The sequence below is a fragment of the Candoia aspera genome, chromosome 1 (genome assembly GCF_035149785.1).
Source record: "Candoia aspera isolate rCanAsp1 chromosome 1, rCanAsp1.hap2, whole genome shotgun sequence".
NCBI classification, from domain to species: domain Eukaryota; kingdom Metazoa; phylum Chordata; class Lepidosauria; order Squamata; family Boidae; genus Candoia; species Candoia aspera.
Window position 1 is genome coordinate 105,364,884 of NC_086153.1, and position 11,578 is coordinate 105,376,461.

The 11,578-nt window shown below is 45.8% G+C and overlaps 1 protein-coding gene across 1 annotated transcript in view; it reads right to left on the minus strand.

The window, feature by feature from the left end:
* The window catches only part of FOXO3 (forkhead box O3), a 137,599-nt gene extending 135,667 nt beyond the window's left edge, over positions 1-1,932 (minus strand). Inside the window, exon 1 of the mRNA XM_063311307.1 lies at positions 48-1,932. Coding sequence (XP_063167377.1) covers positions 48-620 — 573 coding nt within the window. The 5' untranslated portion in view covers positions 621-1,932. The remainder of the gene's footprint in view (positions 1-47) is intronic.
* Positions 1,933-11,578: the final 9,646 nt, after the last annotated feature.

Here is an 11,578-nt window from a genome sequence, read left to right on the forward strand (position 1 = left end):
GCCACCCTTTCGTGCGCCCCCAAGTTTTTCTCGCTCTCCCCGCTTACCTTCCAACCAGCCGAGCTGTTGCTGTCGCCTTTATCCTTGAAGTAGGGAACGCAGCGCACCATCCACTCATAGATTTGGGACAGGGTGAGGCGCTTTTCCGGCGAGCTCTGAATGGCGCGGGTGATCAGGTCCGCGTAGGATAAGTTTCCCCACGCGTTTCTGCGGGACGAACATTTTCTCGGCGCGGCCGCACTCCCCGCCGCCCCTTGCTGCTGCTGCCCGCCGCTCAGCGCAGTGGTGCCCATGCCAGACCCCTCACCCGGGAGTCCGGAGAAAGGAACCAGCAGGCGGGCCGTGTCCTCCGAAGCCAGAGCCTCCCCGTCGCCAAGGGGGACGGGGACGGTGGCGGTTGAGGTGCCCCCTTGTTCCTCGTCGTCAGCGTCGTCGTCCTCCTCAGGAATCATGGAGGCAGCGTCGGCGGCCGCGTCTCCTGAGGGCTTGGCCGGGCTCGCTTGGAGCTCGGGCCTTTGCAGGGGCCACGTACAGGAGCGAGGGCGGCTCTGGGGCTCGAACTCGGGGTCCAGCTCCACGTCCAGAGGGGACAAGGGGGCGGGGGGAGACGTCTCAGCCATCTTGGCCTCCCCCCCGCTTTTGAGGCGATTCTTCTGTCACACGGCAGCCCGATCCACACTCCGGTCCCTTCTCGCCCTCCTCTCGCCGCTCCTCGTAGTGATTAGCGAGCTCCAGCAAGCACGCCACTCTCCATTAAAGGTCCGGCTGCCTCCTTCCTGCCCGCCACCTACCTTCTCTCCCCCCCAAAAAAGAAAAGTTCCAAGGCGATCCGCAAGCAATCCGGGGGGCCCCTAGTTCCAGGTTAGCTCTCTTTTCGCTGCCCCTTAAGGCTGACCGATTTGGGAAGCATTTTCAAGCGCGGCGGAGCTGGAAGCAAATCGCGGCTCTGCGCCCGCGCGTTTGTTTATCTTTCACTACGCGCTGGAGTCCTCCAATGGCATCGCTCTCTCGATATTAAAGAGACCCCATTCACACGACCCCCCGCACCATTTTTTTTAAAAGAGATGTTCACGAGCCTCTCTGTTGCTGGTTTGATGGACGCCTTCGGTCTTGCAAGTCGTTCTCTCGCCGACTTCCACACGCCTTCACGGGGAGCAACGAAGTCTTAACACCCATCCGATCGCGGCTGCTCCATTTGTGATCACTCTTCCTCCTCTGAAAAAGAAAACAAATCCGTTCCTCTCCGAAAAGGGGGGGGGGAGAGAAAGCCACTCTTTTTACCGAGGAGAGGAAACTTAAACGCCTGTCCTCCCTCTCCTTCTTTTAAATCCTCTTCCCCAGCGTAAAAGAAAGTGACGCGGAGAATTCAAACAAGTCAAATCGCCGATCCTCCAACAGGTCCAGAAACCCAAGTCCTCCGCAGGCTCCCAAGGCTTTCTTCCAGCATCGACACCACCACATTCATAACCTCCTCGCTCCTGCAGCCACCGCCGCTGCTGCCATCTTGACAGTTCCCCCCTCCCCCCAAGTCATTTAAAAAAGCGTCGGCAAAAAGGCAGGGCGAGAGGTCAAGCAGGCGAGCGAAAGAGCAAGCAGCCTCCGCCTCGGCGGCGAATCTTAAAACCGGATCCGTTCAGTCGGCAGAAAATCCAGCTCGAAATGCACAGGAGGAAAACGAGGCGCCGATACTACCGAGGCTCCTGCTACTGCAGGATTCTTGCCTTTGGAGCCGTTCCCAAGTCGTTCCACTTTAAGTAGCAGAAGAAGCATTAAAATGAGAAAAATCCCAGCGTTAGGCGCACGCTCCCTCCCCAGAGAGAAGGCAAGTGGTGAAGCAGCGGCGGAGGAAAAACGCTGGAGCTGCGGCCGTTCCCTCAAGCAACCTGTCGCCCACCCCTCCGCCGACTTCCACATTCCTTCTCCTAACAACCAGGAGCGGCAACACAAAGTTATAGACACACGCAGGGAGACGCAACCTAACCCCGTCGCAGCTGATCCCCGCCCACAAAGGAGGCAGGGCGAAGAGACGAGTGCTCCAACTCTCAGTACTACACAGCCCGGCTGAGGGTCGGTCAGCCAACTTGGCGCCCTTCTCAGCGCATCTTTAATCCCTCCCCCGCTGGCACATTGCTGTTAACATTGAACCAGCAACGTACAACCTTGCAAGCAGAAATCTAGGCATAAGGGGAAATGCATTGAAAAATATATATTCCAAAAATCAATGTTCTCGATTGCAATTAAAAAAACAACCTGGATGATCTACTTCTACCATTCTTCGGCATTAATTTTCGTTTTTTTTCACTCTATTCCCCTGACTTTAGCAGAAACTTTAGAACGCACAGGACTTGGGGTGCGTGCTGATCACTCTGTCCTGTATTAGAATACTGAGTAAAACTGCTGTTCGCTGTTTTACTACAAAGCATGAGTGGGTTGGGTGCCTTTTCTTTCGCAAATTGGATCTTTCTATTACTGTATGTTGATTCCATTGAGCTACTTCTACTAACAATAAGATCTGTTCACGCGTATACTGTATGTAGCAAATCAAAAGGACTGGGCCAATTTTAACTTGGAAATCGTAACATTGTCTTTGTTAACTGGTAGAAAAGTTTAGACATTGGTTTCCCAGTTCCACTTTTCAGAAAAGGTGTAAGAATGTAAGAAATACTTTTTTTTAATTGGTTCAATCATGTTCAGTTCTCAGACTGCCTAGGCAAGTCCCTGCAGTTTTCTTGGCAAGGCTTTTCAGCAGTGGTTTGCCATTGCATGCTTCCTAGGGCTGAAAGAAAGTGACTGGCCCAAGATCACCCACTTGACTTTGTGCCTAAGGCTGGACTAGAACTCACAGCCTGCCAGTTTCTAGCCTGAGCCTTAACCAGTACACCAAACTGGCTCTCAAGTAATACATAGAAATGTGATATTCCACCTATTCCTCTGCATATTTATTCTTAAGTAATTACACTCAGGGACTTGTCCCTGGGGGAGCTGGGGGTGTTGACGACCGACAGGAAGCTCTGGCGTGGGCTGGTCCATGAAGTCACGAAGAGTCGGAAGCGACTAAACGAATAAACAACAACAACAACAATTACACTCAGAGTGCTTGGGGGGGGGAATTAATTGCCAAGTACCCAATTATTATAAAATCAGAATAGAATAGGAAAACTTTAGAACATTATAAAATCATGATATATGTGTAAATATAATTGACTAGGCAATTACATTTCACGTAACTGAACTATTTTTAATTTTAGTGGGAGAGTATTACATATTATCACATCTCCTACAGAAACATGAGCATTAAACATCTTATTTTGGCAATCACATCATCTCTGATCTTTCAATGGTTGTAAACCACTAAAAGCTGGGCCTTAGACTTCATTAGAACATCTCATCAAATAAGAACATTAGATTGCAATATTATTTTTGGGTGTTTTGGTGGAGTTTCAAAGTGAACGTTTTTCACCATTTATTTTAGATAACTTCAGCAATCTAAGATATCATTTTCAAGAACAGGGACTCATATGTACTTATTAGTTATGCAAGTGGAATGGATGATTAAGACAAACACTAGATGTTGGACATTTACTGGAGATGTTTACTTCTTATCTCTTAGTGTAAATGCATCCAACTGGGCTGCATGTCTCCAGTGCAGTTTACATATCATTTGAAGATCCTTTTGGAGATAACTATAATTTAAACATATTTAACTTTTTCTGCTTCCTAATATTTTTGAAAAACATCAGAGGCTTAAATGGAAGAAAGATAGTTATGAACCTGCCAATAGATTTCACTTGACTTTCTAAAAACATTTTAATTTTAGTTTACTTTCTTAAAACAGTAAAAATTTGTACCAATTTTTTAAAAGATTAAATTCTCTTCCCAAAGGGATGTTTCTCTTAGAAATCTCTCTTCTTAAAGTAGCTTTCCCCACTATAATGCCTCCAGATGTGTTGGATTTCAGCGGTTAGACAGGGATTATGGAAGATTTCAATGCATCTGGAGAACACTTGGCTGTGGAAGGATAGTTTAAACAATACTTTGTGAATACAGCAGTGAAACTCTGAAAAAGGGCTTTTTCCTACCTTTTCCTACACTTAACCACAGTAGAAACATGCCCTGGCAACATCTTTTTTAAAATTTATTTTACTCTGTCCCCATGATATAACCTTCATATCTTCCCTAGCCCATCCATAAGACAAGCTTAAGTCATTCTTATTGATACTGCTAAAGTCATATTTTCTTCCTCTGCCCATCACTATCCATTGTCTGAAGGCAACTTCAACATTTACTTTATTTTTATTTATTTATTTATCAAATTTTTATCACCGCCCATCTCCCCCCACAAGGAGGGACATGGATGGGGATTAGCAATGTGGACAGTGAATTTCATGTTAGGAAAGTGTTCTGGCAACTCAATGATGGGTGGAGACCACTTCAGAGAGGGGAAGGACCCTCTGTGCCCAAAATCAAACATCCTTCAGAGTTAGCTTTGTCTGTTGGAATATGCCATATACTCAGTTGGCTACAGGTACTACCCTTTATGGGACTGTATATAGATGCCAACTTTAACTGACATCCTGTCCAGCTACTACTGTTCAAGCTTTTAAAACCTGCTAAGTTTTTCACAGGTTCCCATTAGATTTGTAGTTCTCAAGGTATTCTCTGATAAAGAATCCTGTAGATATGTACAATATTCCTTTCATCAAAATCCCCACAGATTGCTGATAACTTATACGGAAATTAATGTATGTTCAGAACTACAGTATCTGCTTGACATAACACAGGAGTTGATGTGGGTGGCTAAATTTCATGAGCATATGAAACAAACAGCTACTTATAGCTACCTTGAGTAACAGCTGTTTGTATTACAATCCAAATAATAATGCAAATAATAAACATTGCAATGATATTATAGATATGCCAGTGTGGTGTAGTGATTAAGGTGTTGGACTAGCAGAGGGGGACCCAGTTCAGGTCTACCCTCAGCCATGGAAGTTCACTGGGTGACTTTGGGCCAGCAGTATTCCCCCACCCCAGCTCACCTCACAGGGCTGTTGTAGTGAGGAAAGAGGAAACAGTGCCTCCACTGCCTTCAGCTCTTGGATGAAAGGGGGAATATACTATAAACCTAAACAGTGACCTGCGTGGACTTTCCACTATTCTACACTATTCTATGTTCTACAACATCCTGATCTGTTGAAGGCAGAATTTGATACTTCTCACCATCTCCATTTATCTCTCAAAATTAGAACAAATTTGAGGAACACCAAAAGCCAACAGCCCTTTCAAACCTGTGAGAAAATATTCTTTTAAAATAATCTTGTATTGGTTTGGTTCATCATCTCCCACAGCATCTTCCAAAGAAGGCTGGGAATGGCAGCTGGGTGATGGAAATTCTCCAGTTGTACATCACAAAACTACCTTATTTAGGCTCTTGGATAAGGTGTTAGTGCCACTGAGGTGAGGTATGTCTTTAGTGTGATGGGAGCATTAAACCAAGTGGTTCAATCTGGAGCCAGGGTCCACCTCTAGTGCCCTCTTGAAAGGAGGTTATATATTAGCCAAAACAAAGAACAAAAACAGAATGCGCACACACACACATCCCTAATGGGGCAAAGGCGGGGAGGAGTAGAAAGGACTTCTCAGCCACCAAACAAAAATGACTTCAATAAAGCTGTTCACACTAGAAAGGACTGAAAAGACTAGACTGCTGATCTTCAAACAGATGAATAACAAGATACATGACATAGATATACAAATAATGGAGGGTCAATCAGATAGGTCAGGAAACCTATTCACGCTTCTGTGCTGCAAAAACAATGGGACAGACAATCTGGAAGAGTAGCACAGTCAAAATATAGACCTTATATTGCAGCGCTCATTGCTCTCCAGATAGAACTGGTGCAGTGAGTGTTTGTCTGCAGTCAAACACAATTCAATTATTACTGAACAAATTTTATCCAATGCCTGCTTGTTGGCAGATATTAAAAAGAAATGTGTGTTCAGTAAGGCAGCTATTGTATTTCTGCACAACTGGAAAAGAGGGGATCTACAACTCTTCAAGGGAGGGGGTAGAAGAGGAAAAATGGGATGGCTCTGGCCCTATCTGCAATATAACATGGTACCATCATGCCCTTGATAACCTCAGTTTTCCCCCTTAGTCACACACTGGTCATACATATCTTCTCCGTCTATCAATATACAAGTAGTATTTCCCCCTTTAAACCAACATTACCCCACCAACCTTCAAAGTGTGTAAAACCAGTAACACTTTGGCATCCATTTTCTTGGAAGCAACATCAGTTTCGTTGTTGTGGGCATGTTGAGAAGTATGTTTGGGGACTGTGCATGCTCCTCCCCTTTGGCCATTAGCCAATTTCCAACACAGTCATTTCTCTTCTACTCTATTACCACTTGGTTTCCTGAAATGTTTGAAATCCCGTATTTCAAATCAACTTCTCTCCAGCAAAGTAGAGGAGCACAGACATTCATCCTTCTCTTTAGGGAAAAGAAGGCACATTTTAACAGTATTCTGAAATGGCATTTGTGGGATTTTTACTTTTTAATGCAGCAGCCACCCTGCTTTACCTCACTGTAATGTCCAGAAACTGAGAGATTCTGCTGAACATTTCTTTTGTTGTATTTCTGCCAGTTTCCCTATTTTTGTTAAATTCACACACCACCTCTCCTCCAGCAGCTGTTCAGTTTCGGTTATCCAACTTTACATAATAATAGCAGAATCTGCCTCCTTCCTGTCTGGGGTTATTTCTGCTCTCCTATCTTTTGGTCTCTTTCTTTATTTCACATTATTTTAACTATATCCCATAAATGGGCTGGGAGATAAAGGGAGATAAAGATAGTCTAGGGCAGTGTTCTCAACCTTGGCCACTTGAAGATGTGTAGACTTCAACGCCCAGCAATGCTGGCTGGGGAATTCTGGGAGTTGAAGTCTACACATCTTCAAGTGGCCAAGGCTGAAAAACACTGGTCTATGAATTGGCAACAGGGAGAGCAGATTTTATGTTGGCAATCTTTTGTGGCAATTCAAGAATGGATGAAGAGCACTTTAATGTAAGGATGGAACAGGCCCAGGAAGAGATTGGTTGCACACACAGAAGCCTGAATCATGCCAAGTCATAATGTGATTTGCTTGACTAAACCAACTATAGTTTATTCAGTAAAGCAGGGCTAAACAAATTATGGCTGAATACAATATGTGGCAATCACTAAGTGCCACAGAAAGAAAGCAAGGGATGTCATGGAGGAAAGGAGGCAGAAAGACAAAACCTTACTACTTTTCTCTGGTCCTCAGGCCAATGTGACAGTGTTGGCTAAGGGCCCTTCAGAAGTTTTCCTGTTTTAAATTACTCAACTACTTGAGAGCCTGATATTGTGGACTGAATAGTTGACTTAGTTTTTCTGATAGGCATTACAACTTTAGTCAGACGATGGGTGGGAAAAGCTGAGCAGGTTTGTCACCCCCAAGAAAGTTGCACCAGTAAGATTCCCAAGTAATCATTTCTAGAAATTATTCAAAATAGTGCTATTGGCTAATTGCTGAAAGGAACTGTTTTAGTATCACACATGTACACACACTGTATCTTACTGTAGCTGACCAAAGAATGATTAGATACAGTATAGTCTAGATCAATGTTTCTCAACCTTGGCAACTTTAAGATGTGTGGACTTCCCCAGAATTCCCTAGCCAGCTATGGTCTAGATGAAGAGGGATGGAATTGGGTTGCAGGGATCTCCTTTCCCAATTCATGTTCTTTAAATTTTAAATATTTAACCTTTTATCCACTTAGATGAAAACAAAGCAATAGAAACTTAGAACATTAAATTTCACTTCTGCAATCCATATCTATAATGGTTATGATTTCCCTAGCCTTTCTTCTAAGATGGAATGAGAAATACTCATTTTACAAATGTAGGTCTGTTGTATTTCTAGTTCTTGTTATATTCATCTGAATTATGGAAGGTTATAGTGATGGCCTCTTAAAATCTCTGTGAGCCTACTTTTTTGATTTAGGCTAAATTCTTTGAACTGTGGTTAGAGAAAAAGATAGGAGAGTGTCCATAGCCAGAGGTTTTACTGTATAATTGACCTGCTTCTTTGGAGGGTGTGGGGAGGTCCAGATGGCAGCTAGTCCCCTAGACAAGGAAACGCATACAGTGCTGTGCCTTGCCTTGTTGCAACACCACCTATGTGACCTTGCACAAGTGACCAAACCAGTTCCAGCCTCAGTTTGCTCATACGTAAATAGGAATAATCATCCTTGATTAATGCCCGATTATGGCATAATTATTAACTATTAGCGCCCTGCATAATCAAAGCATTTCATACAGCTATTAAAAGGCGCTCCGTTTTGCCTTGGTGCTTTAAAGCAGCGAAGTAAGGCTTCGGCAAAGGCACGGGGAGACAGACACCGAAGATCCTCAACCCCTCACAAAAGCATTCGAGCAAGTCTTCGAGCTCGGGTCACGCTATAGGGAAGGGCTGGGGAAGCGATCATTGGCGGAAGACTAATTTGCAGGGCCAATCTCGCGCTATCGGCGCCTCCTCCTGTTACTAGCCTCTAACTTTCTTCCGCTGGTGGTTCACACGCAGAGACAGAAGGGGAGAAAGAGACGCCTGTCTGGACGACGGCGAGGGCTCAGTCTGGCAGGCTTATCAAGGGCAATCGCCTTCCGAGGCACTCGGCGGGGAAGGTCTTCACAGATGAGTCATGGGGAAGAAACGCGCTTGCTCGCGTTCACCCGCTCGGAGGCTTGCAGGGGGCCTTCGCCAAGCGTGTCCACTCCAGCTCCCACCCACCCCACAGCGGAACGGCCCCACGCGGCGCCAAAGCACGAGGGAGGGAGGGAGGGAGGGAGGGAGGGAGGGAGGGAGACTCTCCCCGCAGCTCGCGATCCAACCATTCGCTCAAGCCCCTCCTGCCGCCCTCCCCCAGCTCCCAGGTCCTTCCTCCCGCCACCGCAGGCCCCGCCCGCCAGCCCCGCCCGCCAGCCCCGCCCCGGCCACCAAGCTCGGTTGCCGCGCGCTAAGCGATGATGTCATTCTCTAACTAAGCGCGTGACCAGCGGACCCCGCCCTCCTTTCGCAGAGCTCGAAAGCTGCCGTCGATCTACAACGCCGCGGTGGTGATTGGCCGGCCAGCTCATCCCTCCCCCGCCCACTACAAAACAATAAACAATCGAGTACAATTCAGTCCGAGCGGGATCTGGTGGGGGGTGAGGGGACCGTTGGCCGGCGCCCTCGTGGTACTCGGGGGGAATACCGCGCAGCGTGGTTCTGGCTCTTGGCTGATGCCGCGGCTGATAGCTTAGCGGGCTTTATCGTAGGCATTTGCCGCTGGCAGGCGGGCCAGGAGCGGCTCGAAGTTGTCACCTGGCCTGGTGGTCAAAGGGAGCGAAGCGGGCGAAGCAGATCGTAGGAAAGGAGCCGGACCGTGACTTGACCTTCCCTTGGCATCCGGGAAAGGAGGCGAAATGAGAGATGAGGATGGTGGCGCAGAGCTGGCTGCTTGTCCCGGAGTCAGGAATAGTAGGGCATCCCGGGGTGAGACAAGGGAGAACAGTTGGCTGGGAAACAGCGTCGTCCTCCTGTTGCGTGTGCATGCGAGTCTGCAAGATGACAGAGCATTCTTCCTCCAGGCCTCAGATCAGATGGAAGAAGCGAAGGATGCACATCACTTCATGCCAGGGTGTGCGGATCACGTGGGATCTAGGGCCTCCGAGGGACAAAAGCCTCGCAGGAAAACGTGCATGCGCTGGTGCCTGCAGCCGACATCCCTCTCAGTTGCCCTGATTGCTGGCTGGCTGGGCCCTTCACTTCCCCCCTGCCCATGGCCTAAAGTTGAACCAACTGTTTGTGCACTGGGCTCCGATACTGCAGCAGAGAAGGGCTAGTTCTGAAAAAATTATGTCTCGTTTCCTGGTTTTGCTTTAAGGTGTCTGTTTTTGAAACAGTACAGAGGCTTCTTCATCTTTCCGCACCCTCCCAAAGTCATCAATTTTAACCTTCATTTCCCCCCGCCGTCTGGGGATTATGGGAGTTGACATGCAGCACATATAGAGAGGAATAAGTTGGGCATTCAGTTGGCCCAACTAGATGGCAGCCCCTGGCTGATCAAGTTAAGCAGGATGGGACTTGGATGGGGACTGTTGTATAAATCCTAGACCTGTAGGCTGAACTAGGAAGTTTTTAAAAATATATATCCTGGAAGAAGGTGCTGGCAAATGACTTCCATACCGCTGCTAAGAAATCTATGTGGACACATCTGTAAAGTCACCTGGAGTTGAGTTCAAATAGAAGGAGAGTTTACCTTAAGACTCATTGTGCTAATCAGAAGTGCATCTGCGGAGAACCATTTTGCTCCATTTAGTTCTCACTAACATTGCTGATTCAAAATATGTTCATGTAGTAGCTTGATTGATCCATTCTTTCTAAGCCATAATGTGGTTTGTTTTATTTGTTATTGGCAAATAAAACTAGGAACTCAGCCTTTATTAAACCATGGTTATGATTTGCACTGCATGCACCCAACCAAGTCAGTTAATTCTAATTAACCCATTTTGTGCAGTACTGTATGTGGATACAGCCTACATATATTTAGTTTGGCTGTGGTCTACTTGGACATAACAGAAGACCCTGCAGTCCGAGTTCTGTCCTGGCCTCCCTGCACTGATACTTCTTTAAATGCCTCCATGGCCAATGGCCTGGCATTTCTTACGTAGGGATTTCATTTGACTATTATTTGATTGGCCATTAGGTGCCAAGCAAAGTTGCTTGAGAATTTGGGAATATTTCTCTACTGAATGCTGTTTTAATTCTGCTATCTATTTGGTTGGTTGGCTGTGCTTACGTTTTTATTATGGCTGTCATTTTAAACATTTTGTTTTATGGCTTATACATATCACTGCATTAGAAGTGTTCTTGGACTGTTCATGCCATTCAGATCGATATAAATATGGAAGCAAAATGAGATGCCCATGTACAAATTGGTATTAGCTTCATTGGCAACCCAATCCCTTGATTATTTGGCCTTCAATGAGGTTTGTCATCCAAGGAGGTAGGAATGACTGAAGCCCCATTCTCTCACAGCAACAATCTTTTCTTTCTCTAGCCTAATCACACCATTGCCACTTCCACCTTTAGAATCAAATTGTGTCTGTACAGTCACTGATCATGTTCGTACTTCACTTAAAGTCATAATCTAGTTTGTGTGGTTTTGGCATTAATATATTGTGTGAATCTGGCCATGTGGTTTGAAAAGCATGCTTTAGGTCTTGGCATGTTTGGTGAACCTACTGAACTAGGGCAGCACCAGGCTTTACACAGAATGTGAGGCCTCAAGTCCAAAAGGAAGTGAGCCAGTTTTAATTTTAATTTTATTATTTAATATCAGCTATTTTCAAAGTTTTCTTCCTTTGAAGAAAAAAGGTGTGAAGAGGGATGGTGAATGACTTAGGTATACATGTATTTCCTTTTCATTATTTTCAATCTCATGTCTTTTATTTCTTTGACTTACTTTGTTGTTTATTCGTTTAGTCGCTTCCGACTCTTCGTGACTTCGTG